The sequence below is a fragment of the Bos mutus genome, chromosome 12, assembly GCF_027580195.1.
Source record: "Bos mutus isolate GX-2022 chromosome 12, NWIPB_WYAK_1.1, whole genome shotgun sequence".
NCBI classification, from domain to species: domain Eukaryota; kingdom Metazoa; phylum Chordata; class Mammalia; order Artiodactyla; family Bovidae; genus Bos; species Bos mutus.
This window is the reverse complement of record NC_091628.1, coordinates 84,053,024-84,069,521: the sequence shown is the minus strand read 5'-3', so window position 1 is coordinate 84,069,521 and position 16,498 is coordinate 84,053,024. Positions and strand designations below refer to the sequence as shown.

At 36.5% G+C, this 16,498-nt stretch overlaps 1 protein-coding gene across 4 annotated transcripts in view; it reads right to left on the bottom strand.

The window, feature by feature from the left end:
- Positions 1-16,498, bottom strand: part of UGGT2 (UDP-glucose glycoprotein glucosyltransferase 2) — a 148,627-nt gene that overhangs the window by 78,337 nt on the left and 53,792 nt on the right. For all 4 annotated transcript variants that reach the window (XR_011466363.1, XR_011466362.1, XM_070380811.1 and 1 more), the window contains exons 12-15: positions 12,774-12,924; positions 6,331-6,450; positions 5,364-5,449; positions 4,694-4,829 (exon numbers count right to left, since the gene is read on the bottom strand). Coding sequence is in view for 2 of the 4 variants with exons in the window: in XM_070380811.1 (XP_070236912.1) it covers positions 4,694-4,829; positions 5,364-5,449; positions 6,331-6,450; positions 12,774-12,924 (493 nt within the window). In the remaining 2 variants the exon portion in view is untranslated. The remainder of the gene's footprint in view (positions 1-4,693; positions 4,830-5,363; positions 5,450-6,330; positions 6,451-12,773; positions 12,925-16,498) is intronic.

The window sequence follows — 16,498 nt, the reverse complement described above, 5'->3', positions numbered from 1 at the left end:
GGCCTCCCTGTCCATCACCAACTCCCGGAGTTCACCCAGACTCACATCCATCGAGTCAGTGATGCCATCCAGCCATCTCATCCTCTGTCGTCCCCTTCTCCTCTTGCCCCCAATCCCTCCCAGCATCAGAGTCTTTTCCAATGAGTCAACTCTTCGCATGAGGTGGCAAAAGTACTGGAGTTTCAGCTTTAGCATCATTCCTTCCAAAGAAATCCCAGGGCTTATCTCCTTCAGAATGGACTGGCTGGATCTCCTTGCAGTCCAAGGGACTCTCAAGAGTCTTCTCCAACACTACAGTTCAAAAGCATCAATTCTTCGGCACTCAGCCTTCTCCACAGTCCAACTCTCACATCCATACATGACCACAGGAAAAACCATAGCCTTGACTAGATGAACCTTTGTTGGCAAAGTAATGTCTCTGCTTTTGAATATGCTATCTAGGTCACTCATAATTTTCCTTCCAAGGAGTAAGCGTCTTTTAATTTCATGGCTGCAATCACCATCTGCAGTGATTTTTGGAGCCCAAAAAAATAAAGTCTGACACTGTTTCCACTGTTTCTCCATCTATTTCCCATGAAGTGGTGGGACCGGATGCCATGATCTTCGTTTTCTGAATGTTGAGCTTTAAGCCAACTTTTTCACTCTCCACTTTCACTTTCATCAAGAGGCTTTTTAGTTCCTCTTCACTTTCTGCCATAAGGGTGGTGTCATCTGCATATCTGAGGTTACTGATAACTTCTCCCCGCAGTCTTGATTCCAGCTTTTGCTTCTTCCAGTCCAGCGTTTCTCATGATGTATTCTGCACAGAAGTTAAACAAATAGGGTGACAATATACAGCCTTGATGTACTTCTTTTCCTATTTGGAACCAGTCTATTATTCCATGTCCAGTTCTAACTGTTGCTTCCTGACCTGCATACAAATTTCTCAAGAGGCAGATCAGTGGTCTGGTATTCCCATCTCTTTCAGAATTTTCCACATTTTCCACTATGATCTTAATAACTCAAAAAAAGGGGCAAAGTACAGCCTTCTGTAAAACATAAACTGATTAGAAAATAAAATTCTGAATATAGCAAAAGTTATATATGAAAAGTCTTTGAGGTCAGTCATTTTACTAATTTGTTACTTTAAAAATATTAGGTATTCCTAAGGTATCTAAGTTAGCTAGAATGTCTTACATAAGCTACTTTAGATACATAACAATTCAATCTTCTTATTTATAATTTCAAAAACTTTTTTTGAGGAATTTGCGATGCCATGCAATTTATTCACATTTTAAATAACATAGTTTATATGCAAATGTTTATTAAAAATGCAGTCCTTTTTTAAACCAACTCTGTTCCTATGGAAAGCAAAAGACTGCGTGTAATCTAAATATATTAATACACTATGAGAATTTGAGACCTGAAATAAAAATATAAATCCTTTCATTTTCATTAACATGTGTATGTAACATCTTGTAAGCACAAGAGAGAGATTTTCAATCTTGTGAAATTTATAATCTAGTTAGGAAGGCAAACTTGCAGATATGTAAGTACTTTAACCCAAATATTACAGACTTACACCTTTGAACATCATACATAATTTCAAATTTTTGTGATTCAATCTCCAATTGCTTGGCTTCAGAATGTCTAAATTTTTTCCCCAAACTTTAAACTTTCTATTTTGTATTGGGCTATGGGCTTCCCTGGTGGCTCAGATGATAAAGAATCTGCCTGCAATGCAGGAGACCCAGGTTTAATCCCAGGGTTGGGAGGATGCCCTGGAGAAAGACATGGCAACCCAGTCCAGTATTCTTGCTTTGAAAATCCCAAGGACGGAGAAGCCTGGGAAGCTATGGTTCATAGGGTTGCAAAGAGTTGGACATGACAGAAGTGACTTAGCACGCATGCATAGTCTATTAACAATGTTGTGGTAGCTTCAGGTGAATAGCAAAGGGACTCAGCCATATATAATTTTAAGAAATGTTATGTAACTTGGTAAGCAAAAAAAGTATGGGACATTATGAAGTATAACAAAACGAACCATCTCCACGAACAAACCAGATAACACTGAAAATGAACATCACTGTGGATTATAATATCAGTTCAGTTCAGTCGCTCAGTCGTGTCTGAGTCTTTGCGACCCCATGAATTGCAGCACGCAAGGCCTCCCTGTCCATCACCAACTCCCGGAGTTCACTCAAACTCACGTCCATCGAGTTGGTGATGCCATCCAGCCATCTCATCCTCTGTCGTCCCCTTCTCCTCCTGCCCCCAATCCCTCCCAGCATCAGAGTCTTTTCCAACGAGTCAACTCTTCACATGAGGTGGCCAAAGTACTGGAGTTTCAGCTTTAGCATCATTCCTTCCAAAGAACACCCAGGACTGATCTCCTTTAGAATGGACTGGCTGGATCTCCTTGCAGTCCAAGGGACTCTCAAGAGTCTTCTCCAACACCACAGTTCAAAAGCATCAATTCTTTGGCGCTCAGCTTTCTTCACAGTCCAACTCTCACATCCATACACGACTACGAGAAAAACCATAGCCTTGACTAAACAGACCTTTATGGCAAAGGAATGTCTCTGCTTTTTAATATGTTGTTTAGGTTGGCCATAACTTTTCTTCCAGGGAGTAAGCATCTTTTAATTTCATGGCTGCAATCACCATCTGCAGTGATTTTGGAGCCCAAAAAAATCAAGTCTGACACTGTTTCTACTGTTTCTCCATCTATTTCCCATGAAGTGATGGGACCAGATGCCATGATCTTCGTTTTCTGAATGTTGAGCTTTAAGCCAACTTTTTCACTCTCCTCTTTCACTTTCATCAAGAGGCTTTTTAGTTCTTCTTCACTTTCTGCCATAAGGGTGGTGTCAACTGCATATGTGAGGTTATTGATACTTCTCCTGGCAATCTATTGGTGAAGCACAATTTTCCTCCCAATGTCATCTCCCTCTATTCCCTCAGAAGCAAGCATCATCTTGTTTATGTTTACCATTTCCTTACCTTTTAAGTTCTAGAGTTTTATCTGAATATATTTCCAGGCACTATGATATTTAGTTTTGTTTGCTTTTTGAGCTTTAAATAGTACATGGTAATATGTTGGCCTTCTATACTTTCATTATGCCTCTAATACATCCATAATTTTAGCATATCATGATCCATCATGTGAAATGATTAAATTTTACTGATTAATATGGATTATATATATATAGTATACCAATATACCATATATATGTAGTTTCCAGTTTGTTGCTATTGTGCATGATTCTGCTAATAGTCTCCTACAGCAACGATTTGTCTCAAAGTATGTGTGTGTGCATGTGTGTAGGGAATATGCAAACTTAACCTCAAATTTTGAAGAACTACAATTGTTTCTCAAAGTGGTTATACCAATTCATATTCTTATAGGCAGTGTAACAGTGTAAAGGAATTTCCATTGTTATCCATTCTCATTAATGTATGATACTGTCAGCTTTCTTAATTACTGCCAGATTATCGGAGATAAGATATATCTCAGGGTAAGCTTTATTTGCATTTTTATGATTTCCGAGATACTCAGTTACCATTAATTGTAATAAACATTTACTTACTTTAATAATTTCAATACATTTTGGCTTCACATTAATGTATCCTCTAATATTTTGAAAAATCTCTATGTATTTTTTTCATTGGGTTTTTCAATTTGCAGGAAATCTAATACATATCATGTACTGCAAATATTTCTCTTCCTTGGAACTTTTTCCTTCACTACTTTGTGATATCTGTTTTATGATATCTGATGAACAATGCACTGGTTTTCATTTGTAAGTAGCTAAATCTATCAGTATTCTCCTTCAGACTCATAATTTTTAAAATATTATTGAGGAACCTTAACTCCTTTGGGGTCCTAATTTCTTTCTAACATCTTAATGCTTTGTTTTTCACACTAAGTTTTTAAACTACCTGATATTATTTTTTACATAAGGTGTGAGATCCTATCTGTTTGTACCAGATTATCATTAACTGCCCAGCTACCAGCTGTTTAAGTCCATTCCAATATGATAGGAAGTTATAATAATGGTTGACAAGCCATAGAACAATAAATATAAAAATCAATAGATTTTTAAAGCTATAATCTCTCTTAACACCAACAATACAGTTCCTTAATGCATTTATATTTCCATTATGAGCCATAAGAGAGCCACCATTATAAAATAATCTTCTTACCTCATGTTACTTCCTTAATCAGATTCTTACCAATGTCTTAGTTTGTCAGATTCAGTATCAATCTTATCGTTTATCATTCTGATACCAATTTGCTGCCACGAAGTTTTCCTCCTTTGAAAATCTCTACGAAGTCTTATAAATTTTGTCACTTAGAACATTTAAATTTGAAATAATCTTCTCCATTCATGATTTTATTCAAAACCCAGTTCAAGAATTCTCTAATTATTTTCTATCAATATGCTTCCTCTAAATTTATGTATAGAATTTATGTTCCTTTATCAGTTGGGTAAACGTAAACAAATTCAGATTTTGGCCGAGCCTCAGTTGCCTTGTTTATAAAGTGGGGACAATATTGTGTACTTAAGCTGAGAGTTGCAAGAATCATTCATCTTGTGCACTAATCTATCATGACAGTTTTTATAAACTAAAGTGTTAAAACAAATAGTAATAATGATAACACAAAAACACTCTACATTCTGAAGAAACTATATGTAGTGCATTAACTCACATGTACTATGAACATAAACGCTTGTGATACACCATTCTCTTCTGCAATATAATTGAAAGCTCGCCAAAGGGCAACTCCAACATCATTTTTTCCATCAACCTCATCATCTGTATTAACAATGAACACAAAACCAATTCTAGGAAAGAAGATGAATAAGAAATGTTACAACTCCCTCTTGAACCATAACAAACCACTTATTTTAAACATTATTAGACTTCAACATCAAGATGGAGGGAATGAGTTAACAGATGGGGTAAAGAAGAGTATCACTGTTTGAAAAGGTTTGATTTGTAATGACTATTCACCAAAATTCTCATCTCTGTAGGAGTCTTCCAAAATGTAAAACTCTGTGGTAGTGACATTATCAAGTGGCTACTTTTTTTTCCAGAAAAAAAAAGGGGGGGCCGAGAAGTGTACTCTTAACACAACCATAGGAAATGGATCTATCTTTAAGCACCCAAAGTGACAAGATCATTCTCTCAGGAAGGTAATACAGTAAACAAGATTAGCAAGCAGGTGTGATTAACAGAGTCTATCATAAGGGTGTATGATTCTTCACAACATACAGCACTGAGATAACATCACTTTGAATTCCACATTAATACCCTGTGTAACACAACGTGAACATCACTGGATTTCCTTCAATTGACAGTTATAAATTGACAATTACCTAAGAGGAATTTTATGATGATAGAAAAGTTCAGCAACTTTTATAAAATCCATGGTATATTCTTGAGCAGGATCAATAAACAGAACCTAAAAAAAAGTAGACAGTCTATAATCACCATTTTAACACTTCAGAATTTTTATGAAATTGAAATTTAATATAATTTCTGTAACTAAAAGTATGAAATTCAAGGTAAATTTCTTAAAACTTTCTAGTAAAGAATTTTGAGGAATGTATATAGGAGTTTCATAGTTTATGATGAATTTCTAAAAGCTATCCACTCAAATATAATAATACATGAAATTTAATCAGATTACTCATCTTCTTTTTGAAGCACAGCTCAAAGTAAATGTTTTTGTTTTTTTTTTATTGGAAGTGAAATACCTTATTCTAAGTTTTCACTGGATTTTCTGTGATAAATTTTTAAAAAAAGAAACAAATTGAATTTTGACCAAAAAAATAATGGCTTAACATCTGCTGTAGGAACTAAGATATTCACTTACTATGTGAAAAACTGTAAAAGCCCTCGATGTTTTCTCCACAGTTTAAATTTCTGTAAGGTTACCTAACACTGTAATAATGAACATTTATATGCACAGATTACAAAGTAGTATTTATTTTTCCCTTAAATGTACTGAAATTTATTAATTCTTATAGAAGTAAAGTTTGATCATAAATTCCTTTTAGAAAATTTAATAGTAACCCATCAACTTAATATTGGTATTATAAAAGTACATGGGGATAAAACAATAAAAGGCAGGTATAAACAATAAAACAATAAACAGGTATAAAACAATAAAAGGCCTGCTAGCTTGTGAAACCTAGTCAGCCATGCCACCTCAAGCTTATTACATTAGGCAAATACTTTCTTATTACTCAGATGCCTAATTACCAACAGCAAGGTAGTACCAAAAAAACCAGTGATATCTTTATAAAAGATGCACACAAAATTTCAAAATATAAAACTCACCAAATTATGAAAATTACGCCTTATGAAAGGTATACTTCCAGGGAATACTGGTTTCAAAAGTTCCTGGTAACTTGAAGGCCATGTTAAATACATCTCATCAGTTTCTAAGTTATTAACCCACTAGAAAAGAATCCAGAAAGCTGTGAAAGCTATATTAATACTTAAATCATTTTCAAAGCCAAATCTGACTTTATCAAATAGCAAGTGAAATATACCTAAGATTTTCTACATTTCTGATTAAGTATAAGAAGCTAGATGAATATTCTATAAGGAACAAACATTATGTGCAACAATTTTACATTCCCATAGCCTTTACATTACATTTCCTTTGAAACAATTGACTATTTACTTGTTTGTTTTTCATATTAAAAAATTAAACTATATTAAATAGTCTTCATAAACCATTTAAGGTATAGGAGGCAATGAGGTCATTCACCTCTCTAAAATTTAAAAGTTTGGACGTAAGGAAAATAAAATGACTTAGAAAAATTAAATTTTTAAAACCGACACTTAGGACATCCAGTTCTAATCAAGGTGGAATAGCTTATATTTAACTGGCCCTCTCTCCTGAAACAATGACAACAGGAAGAGAAAACCATTGTTTAGAGGCTTGGAGGTATGGGTCAATCAACAATCAAGAACTAAGGAGCTACAACCCTTGAAAGCAGGAGGAACATGAGGCAAGCACCACCTCAATTTTGTTCCCGGGGGCATTTTCACAACTGCAGTCTGAAGGAAGATAATTCAAACAGCAAATGACAGTCATATCTGGCTCTCCAATATGGAAAAGATACATGATGTGAGTATCTTATCCCCTTGGTGGTGAATTATATTTTTTTTATTTCAAGTGAGAAACCAGCATTATGCTTTATGCACCAGTCCCACTGAACCTGAATTCACGACTGGAGGTTGAGTAGCTTTTGATGTGGATCAAAACAGCTGAATGGGTTTATTTAAAATGCAGATTCCTTGGCACCACTTCAGACCTACTAAATAATTCCCATTCAAAACAAGTGCCCTACGTGATTCTTATCACAAATACTAAAGTTAGAAAACTATAGAAATGACACAATTTATGGCCATGAGTGCTGGGTGAAGCAGTTGAGGTGATATCCGGATCCGTTTTGGAGAACTACAGAGACAACACGGGAAATCACGGTGACTAGGTCCCCAGACACTGACTGCCCTGCCTCTAGTCTCAGGTGAGCATACACACAGAAGCAGCAACAGGAACTAGAAGGGCGCCTCACAAAGTCGTGTGCAGAACTGGCACTGACAGTCCAAAGATCTACCTCCATCTGTTCTGCTGGTCATAACTCAGGCCCTGGCTATCTACTAGGCTTCCAAGATACTGAAAAGAAGATGTTGTCATTTATTGATTAGAACCTGTAAAACAACCTCAACGTCCAGGGAGTTATACAAGTCAACAAAGAATCACAGGATAGGTCAATCTGTTAGAGGCTGATACTCATTCTGAGGGAAGCAAAGACTTATAGTTCACATCTTTTGAGTTCTTTTGGGGGAGTGACATTAGCTAAAACATCTAAGTAAGAAATTCCAAAACTTCAACCTTATACAAAAACATGGAAAAACTAGAAAATCTGTGGGAATGATCATTTTCAAAACCATGAAAACCAATCAAAATTTTACAGCAACCTTGAGAGTGTTTATTTAAGAAAAAACGCTGAATCTCAGTAAGAACACTGAGATTTGTGGTATTGTAATAATTTACCTCAATCCCATTTACTGCTACCAGCCTAAACAGTAGCCTTGAAAATGACAGCTCACATTCCAGTACCAATATTGGAAGCAGGAGAATGGGCTTTATTCTGAAAGAATTGTAACTTTTTGTCTGAACTGTCCGGTGACTTCCTAGAAAACCTTCTGAAGAGTCTTGCCTTTACCCTGCCTCACTCATAATTTGCCTAGTATGAAACCTGTTACTCTAATTTATGTAAAGCATTTACTGGAAAATGTTTAGACACTCCTGAAATAGAAAATCGTTGGAATACACGTTGAAGTAACTACAAACCTAGTGAGGAAAGGTTGGGAAATGGGAAATAGGGCTTTGAGAGGTTCTGATGAATTCCTGGGAATGTACAAGGCCATGGACATGCTCAGGAAAGACCGAGAGAAGGCCCAAAATTCTCACTTCTGGTTGACTTTCAAGCTCTACGCAAACAAGAATTGAAGGTGAATGCAGAGATGCAGACCGCCTGGTTGAATGTTCAGTGTGTGCTACTCTCCCTCCCTCCACGTGTGACACACACAAAGCACCTCTGTCCAGATGCAAAGATTGGGAGATTTTCTGGTTCCAGGTATTTAAGTAAAATCTCGGTCCAGTAGTTAGCAGATGAATAGGCTAACCTAACAGAGATTTCTGTGGCCACACATGAAAAAGAATACAGACTCTATAAAATGAGTCACTATTAAACAACAGCAAACAGCAATAATCACAAATCCCAGGGAGGGGTGAGAATCTGACTTCTAGGAAGTGCCACAGTATTCAGTATTTCAACAACAAAAAAATAAAAGGCAATGAAAAATTCTAAATTAAACATAAGGAAACAATTCCATTTATAGTAACATCAGAAAGTGTAAAATACTTAAAAATAATTTAACAACCCTGAAACTTACACTGAAAGCTGCAAAACACTGTTGAAAGAAATTATGCTAAATAAATGGAAAGGCACCTCACATTCACGGATTGGAAGATGTCTAAATAGCAACTGTAATATGTCTAAATGGCAATATTCCTTAAATAATTTATCGATTCAACAAAATATCAATAAAAATTCCAGCTTGTCTTTTTTTTTTTTTTTAACAGAAATGGACAAGCTCATTCCGTAATTCAAAAAGAAAGGAAAAAGGTGTAAAATGCCAAGACAATCTTAAAGATGAAGAATAAAGTTGTAGGACTTTAAAAATTAAAAATTCACAATTTTTAAAGTCACTACAAAGCTACAGTAAAAAAAAATAAACAGCCTGGTGCTGGAGATATAGATCAACAGAACTGAACTCAAAGTCCAGAAATAAACCCACATGTCTAGTCAACTGATTAACAGCATCATTATTGGACGAGGACAAGGAAATTTGCCTTTATGACTGTGGGGTGTGGTTGTCAAGTTACACTCTTAACTAAAATACAAAAAATAGTTGTAAGGGTAGTTCTGCTACAATATGACCAAAGACCCCATCACTGTAGGTGGTCTGGCACCAGTGAACTAAAAAGAAATTACAATCCAGAGGAGCCAAACACATAATCCTATGATACTTTTTACTGACTTTTCACATACCTGAGGTACTATATAAAGGCTGCAAACACACAGCAATTAAAGTAGATAAAATCTAAACTGTGACTCCTGAAGTCTGAGATAGAGAAACCTGAAATGATAAGTCAGGGATGGAAGAAAACTAATAACCCTTAAGTTCTTCCTCAATTCTCAACCAGACTTTTAGGAAATAAACTGCCAACCCCTCATATTTTGAGGGGGAGGGTATAAACATAGAAATCAGAAATGACTTAACTCAGAGACTCAGCTTTGTCTGTAAAGACAAAAACTAAGGAGAGAGACAGATTCGGGGGGAAAACAATTTAAAGCAAAGTACTGCATTCATTCATGAATAACTTTGTTTTGACATTAAGATATTCAGCAATTTTGGGGGGGCGTACTTCCTATTAAATAAGATGGTTTTTCCTGTGGTCATGTATGGATGTGAGAGTTGGACTGTGAAGAAGGCTGAGTGCCAAAGATTTGATGCTTTGGAACTGTGGTGATGGAGAAGACCCTTGAGAGTCCCTTGGACTGCAAGGAGATCCAACCAGTCCATTCTGAAGGAGATCAGCCCTGGGATTTCTTTGGAGGAATGATGCTAAAGCTGAAACTTCAGTACTTTGGCCACCTCATGCGAAGAGCTGACTCATTGGAAAAGACTCTGATGCTTTTGAGAGGGATTGGGGGCAGGAGGAGAAGGGGACGACAGAGGATGAGATGGCTGGATGGCATCACTGACTCGATGGACATGAGTCTGAGTGAACTCCGGGAGTTGGTGATGGACAGGGAGGCCTGGCGTGCTGTGATTCATGGGGTCGCAAAGAGTCGGACACGACTGAGCGACTGAACTGAACTGAACTGAACCGATGAATGTTGACGGTATTTAACAAAGTCCTGGAGTGGGGGGCACTTACATTCCATTGGAAAAAGATTATAAATGAATACATATCATAATGGGTGGTAGCAAATGCTATGAAGCAAAAATAAAGCTTACGTGTGAGCTAATTTTGCTGCTCTAACAGACCAAGTTGAACAGTACTGAGACCTCAGAGGTCTGCATTTTGTGCCAGTTAATCTTTCTGGAGGTAGCTAGAGAATTAAGTCTCAGAAACAATTTTCTATTTAGACAGGCACTTTCCAAGTGTAAAAATAGAAGCATCTGAGACATAAAGCTTCCCTTAATAGTATGTAAAATAGATACTTTAAAAATTACTAGCCTTAGAAGGGATGAAATTCTTATACATGCTACAATATGGATGAACCTTGAAAACATCATGGTGAGTGAAACAAGTCAGGCATAATTGGACAAATATCATATGACTACCCTTACATGCAGTATGGGAAGAGGCAAATTCACAGAGACAAAAAGTAGAACAGAGGTTATCAGGCACTTAAGGGAGAAGGGAATGGGTATCTATTTGAAATGATGAAGTTCTGGAAACAGATAATGGTGACAGTTGGACAAGACTGTGAATATATTTAATGCCAATGAATTACAGACTTAAAATGCCTAACAGAGCATTACCTTATATTATATTTTACCTCAATAAAAATTACTTCCAAGAAGTTCCTTGGAAAAGAATGCCTCCTCATAGTGTCCAAGAGCTGGGCAAGAGAGGAGTCTTTATAGCATACAGGAGGAGACTCTGTGGGCGGTGTGGGCAATGGGAACAGCATCAGGAGACTGCTCCCCCCATGTGACTGACCATCTTCCACAGCCAACCTTGGAGGATAAGGATGCTATTTCATAAATGGAGTTGGAAAGTTTCTTTACAGGTCTATTTGTTATGTTGAGAATAGCTTTGAAAATTACTTCCCTCATTTTATCTCACCCCAATTTTTGTGAAAATGGTCAAAAGCATAAATGCTTAAAATAAAAGGCACAAAGAATTAAAGTAACTATCATGGTCATTCCTCTTACTGATAAAAACATTATTAGAAAAAGATATCTGTTATTGAGTATAAAGAGATCCAAGTAAGAGTAAAATTCAGTCAGTGAGAGGACATGGTCTAAACAGTAGTTAAAAAAAAAAAAAACCTGGAGCCAACAAACAAGTAACTTATAAAACTGTCCTAGAAAATACAATGGTCCAACTAACAAATAACGGATGTAGTTTGTCTTCAGTCTGAGGTCTCTGATGTTCAGGCAACGCAGCAGTTCTTTGGTGCTGTTATCATTCTCTGATTCCTGGATGGCTGACTAACTCTATAGGTGGGAAGATTGTTCTGGCCGGAAAAGGAGGAAATAAGCCATTTCCACCTATTAGGCCATACCATGGACTATTTTTATGCTTTAAAGAAGGAAAAGTGATGTGATCAGATATCAAAAAAATTCACTTAGGCTGTAATACATGGACCAGAACATCAGGAAGCCACCACAAATTGTGGGGCAAGATTTTCACTATATTAAGGTGGTATTCATATATTCCTCAGGTATTAACCATTTGGTATTTTATTGCTGCTGTTGCTTAGGCAGTTATTCTGTTGTTCTCATTTTACCTTTAAAGCTGGAAAGGATACTGAATGAGCTGCGTAGATATTCTCCTGAGGAAGTACAGAGAATACAAGAAAGGGGAAAGGAAGATCTACGGGGGAGAAGGAATGAGTCTGGTTTTACTTTTTCTTCTCACTCCTATAACCTCTTTCAAAATGCTTAAATTAATTCTAAAGTCTGCCAATATCTGGTTTTAAGTCTTAAGTCTACTAAAGGTTTTTTGTTTTTTTTTTTCTTTTTTGACTGGTTGATACTTTATTTTTTTTTTTTAATTTTATTTTTAAACTTTACATAATTGTATTAGTTTTGCCAAATATCAAAATGAATCCGCCACAGGTATACATGTGTTCCCCATCCTGAACCCTCCTCCCTCCTCCCTCCCCATACCATCCCTCTGGGTCGTCCCAGTGCTCTAGCCCCAAGCATCCAGTATCGTGCATCGATCCTGGACTGGCATCTCGTTTCATACATGATATTTTACATGTTTCAATGCCATTCTCCCAAATCTTCCCACCCTCTCCCTCTCCCACAGAGTCCATAAGGCTGTTCTATATATTAGTGTCTCTTTTGCTGTCTCGTACACAGGGTTATTGTTACCATCTTTCTAAATTCCATATATATGCGTTAGTATACTGTATTGGTGTTTTAAAATGAGAAATTACAGGAGCACTTACCATGATAGAAGAATGTCTAATATCCAGTGCATAGGTATGATCCCAACTACGTGTGCTTAATTTTAAAAACTTGCTCATATCTTCTCCTTTGAGCCCAAGACTGTGAAGACCATTCATCATTTTTCCTTCCAGTTTCAGCATATCCAAAAGACTTTAGGTTTAAAGAAAAGAAATGTTTTACTTTGATTTGCCAAAATTTTTTATTAAATCCTTTAAAGTTCATAAATATCTCAAAGCATTAGAAACAAGTCTCTCTGGTATTTTTATTAATAGCAGAAAAACACATTATTAAACTCATTAACAAATAGGACAAGAATTTCTAATTAGTTATCTAGTATAAACTATGCTGAGTTTTTTTTTAAGTTATAACAAAATCTTCTTTAAAGGGCAAGACATTAAGGTATATATATATTATATTCCTTCACCAAGGAAGTGAAAATATGTTCATTCCTGAGCAAGCCAAAAATGAAGGGAAAAAATACAGTAGAGGTCATTCTCTTGATACAAAAAACAAGATCAAACATGACCTAAAATACAAAGTTTCATAAAAGTATGAAAGTTCACATGTTTAGAATACATATTAAAATTTCTAATTGCATATATAATAATTTGATAGCTCTTAGTACTACTAATGTTAGAAAGTATCATTGCTAAAAGTAACATCATCATCAGTAAAGGACCTTATTGACAAAGAGTCAGGGCAATTTGATACTTTAAACCACTGCTTATCAGGTTCACTCTGGATCTCATAACAACCTCAGGAAGTCTCAAGAGATGCCAATGAGACTCAGAGAGATGAAACCTCCTGCCCAGGAACTCAGCCAGTGGACTCGCAGAGCTGAGACACGAAGGCCATCTGCAAAGATAGGTAAGGCTGTACAGACCATGGTAAAATATGTTCATGTTGGGGAAGGTAAAATCTACTAGGCAAGGAGGAATTCTGATTATTACTTTTTGAAAACAAGTGTTTCTATTTATTATATTTAACCCAAGTGCTTCATTCAAAAATCCATTCATGGAAATCACCTTACCTTTCAGAAATGAACAGAATCAGAATAAAGTGATATACGGGCTTTAGATATATATTCTTAGGGAGGACTATAGAAATCTACATTTAAAGAGAAGAGATCTAATATCTAAACTCCTAAGAAGGCTGTTTTAGAAGTATTTCAAGCTGGCCCATATGACATCAGCTCAGCATGTGTTCCTAGACAGTTCTGACTGTATTACAAAGTAGACTTTTTACCATTCCCTCCAAATGTATTAGAAGATGAGTGTGATAAAAAAAGCACCAGCTTGAATATCATAAATTACCAATAATAAGATTTAGTCGGGACTATAACACTGCACTGAGTGTAGCTTCTTAAAGTTCTTAATCCCTTTAAATTTTCTCTTTTGTAAAATAAGAATTGTGGATGGCACTGCCAATGTTCTCTCCATTTAAAAAATGTTATGATGCTTATTGAAGAGATACTTTTTATGTGATAGAATTATAACACTCTTCATAGCTTCTGTAACTACCATCTTTGTTATCACAACCTAGTTTTCAAGGAAACATATCAACAGAAAAACTAGATAGAGCTACGTGGTGTGGTACACTGAAAAGGGCATGAGATTTCAAACCTCGAAACCACTTGCTAGTTGTATCCCTATCTTTATGTGAGATCTGAGTCTTTGTTTCCCCATACATAAAAAGAGAACAGCAAGAATCACCTGATAGGATATTACGATTAAATGAATTTACTACTAAGCACACAGTTGCTCTCAACAGCACCAGTTTCTTCCTTGCTCTTTTCAAATATTGAATTTTGGATACAAAATTAAAAAAAAAAAAAACCTGGTTCTTGAAATATAATATGTTTATCAGAAAAACTTATCTCTGTATTGTTAAATAACAAAAACTATTCTTCATGCTTCTCTTTTAATAGTTACTAGGAAAACAATAGAATGAAAAAGACTACAGAGATCTCTTCAAGAAAATTAGCTACCAAGGGAACATTTCATACAAAGATGGGCATAATAAAGGACAGAAAAGATATGGACCTAACAAAAGCACAAGATACTAAGAAGAGGTGGCAAGAATACTCAGAACTATTTAAAAAAGATCTTCATGACCCAGATAATCACGATGATGTGATCACTCACCTAGAGCCAGACATCCTGGAATGCGAAGTTAAGTGGGCCTTAGGAAGCATCACTACAAATAAAGCTAGTGGAGGTGATGGAATTCCAGTTGAGCTATTTCAAATCCTGGAAGATGATGCTGTGAAAGTGCTACACTCAATATGCCAGCAAATTTGGAAAACTCAGCAGTGGCCACAGGACTGGAAAAGGTCAGTTTTCATTCCGATCCCAAAGAAAAGCAATGCCAAAGAATGCTCAAACTACTGCACAATTGCACTCATCTCACACACTAGTAAAGTGATGCTTAAAATTCTCCAAGCCAGGCTTCAACAGCATGTGAACCATGAACTTCCAGATGTTCAAGCTGGTTTTAGAAAAGGCAGAGGAACCAGAAATCAAATTGCCAACATCTGCTGGATCATTGAAAAAGCGAGAGAGTTCCAGAAAAACATCTATTTCTGCTTTATTGACTATGCCAAAGCCTTTGACTGTGTGGACCACAAAAAATTCTGGGAAATTCTTCAAGAGATGGGAATACCAAACCACCTGACCTGCCTCTTGAGAAACCTCTATGCAGGTCAGGAAGCAACAGCTGGAACTGGACATGGAACAACAGACTGGTTCCAAATTGGGAAAGGAGTATGTCAAAGCTGTATATTGTCACCCTGCTTACTTAACTTATATGTAGAATACATCATGAGAAATGCTGGACTGGATGAAGCACAAGCTGGAAGCAAGATTTCCGGGAGAAATATCAATGACCTCAGATATGCAGATACACCACCCTTATGGCAGAAAGCAAAGAGGAATTAAAAAGCCTCTTGATGAAAGTTAAAGAGGAGAGTGAAAAAGTTGGCTTAAAACTCAACATTAAGAAAACTAAGATCATGGCATCTGGTCCCATCACTTCATGGGAAATAGATGGGGAAAAAATGGAAACTGTTATAGAATTTATTTTGGGGGGCTCCAAAATCACTGCAGATGGTGACTGCAGCCATGAAATTAAAAGACACCTACTCCTTGGAAGAAAAGCTATGACCAACCCAGACAGTATATTAAAAAGCAGAGACATTACTTTGTCAACAAAGGTCTATCCAGTCAAAGCTATGGTTTTTCAAGTAGTGTATGGACGTGAGAGTTGGACTATAAAGAAAGCTGAACCTGAAACAATTGATGCTTTTGAACTGTGGTGTTGGAGAAGACTCTTGAGAGTCCCTTGGACTGCAAGGAGATCCAACCAGTCCATCCTAAAGGAAATAAGTCCTGAATATTCATTAGAAGGATTGATGCTGAAGCTGAAACTCCCAATACTTTGGCCACCTGATGTGAAGAACTGACTCATTGGAAAAGACCCTGATGCTGGGAAAGACTGACGGAGGGAGGAGAAGGGGACAACAGAGGATGAGATGCTGGATGGCATCATCCACTCAATGGACACGAGTCTGAGTCAGACACGACTGAGCAACTGAACTGAAATGATCATTAAATTTGCTTAGAACCTTTCACTGGCTTCTCCTGCCCTCAAGATAAAAGGCCAAAATGTGAAACCTGGTTCCACAATCTGTCCACCTGTGCAACCTAAGTACTGTCCAGCTCCTCCT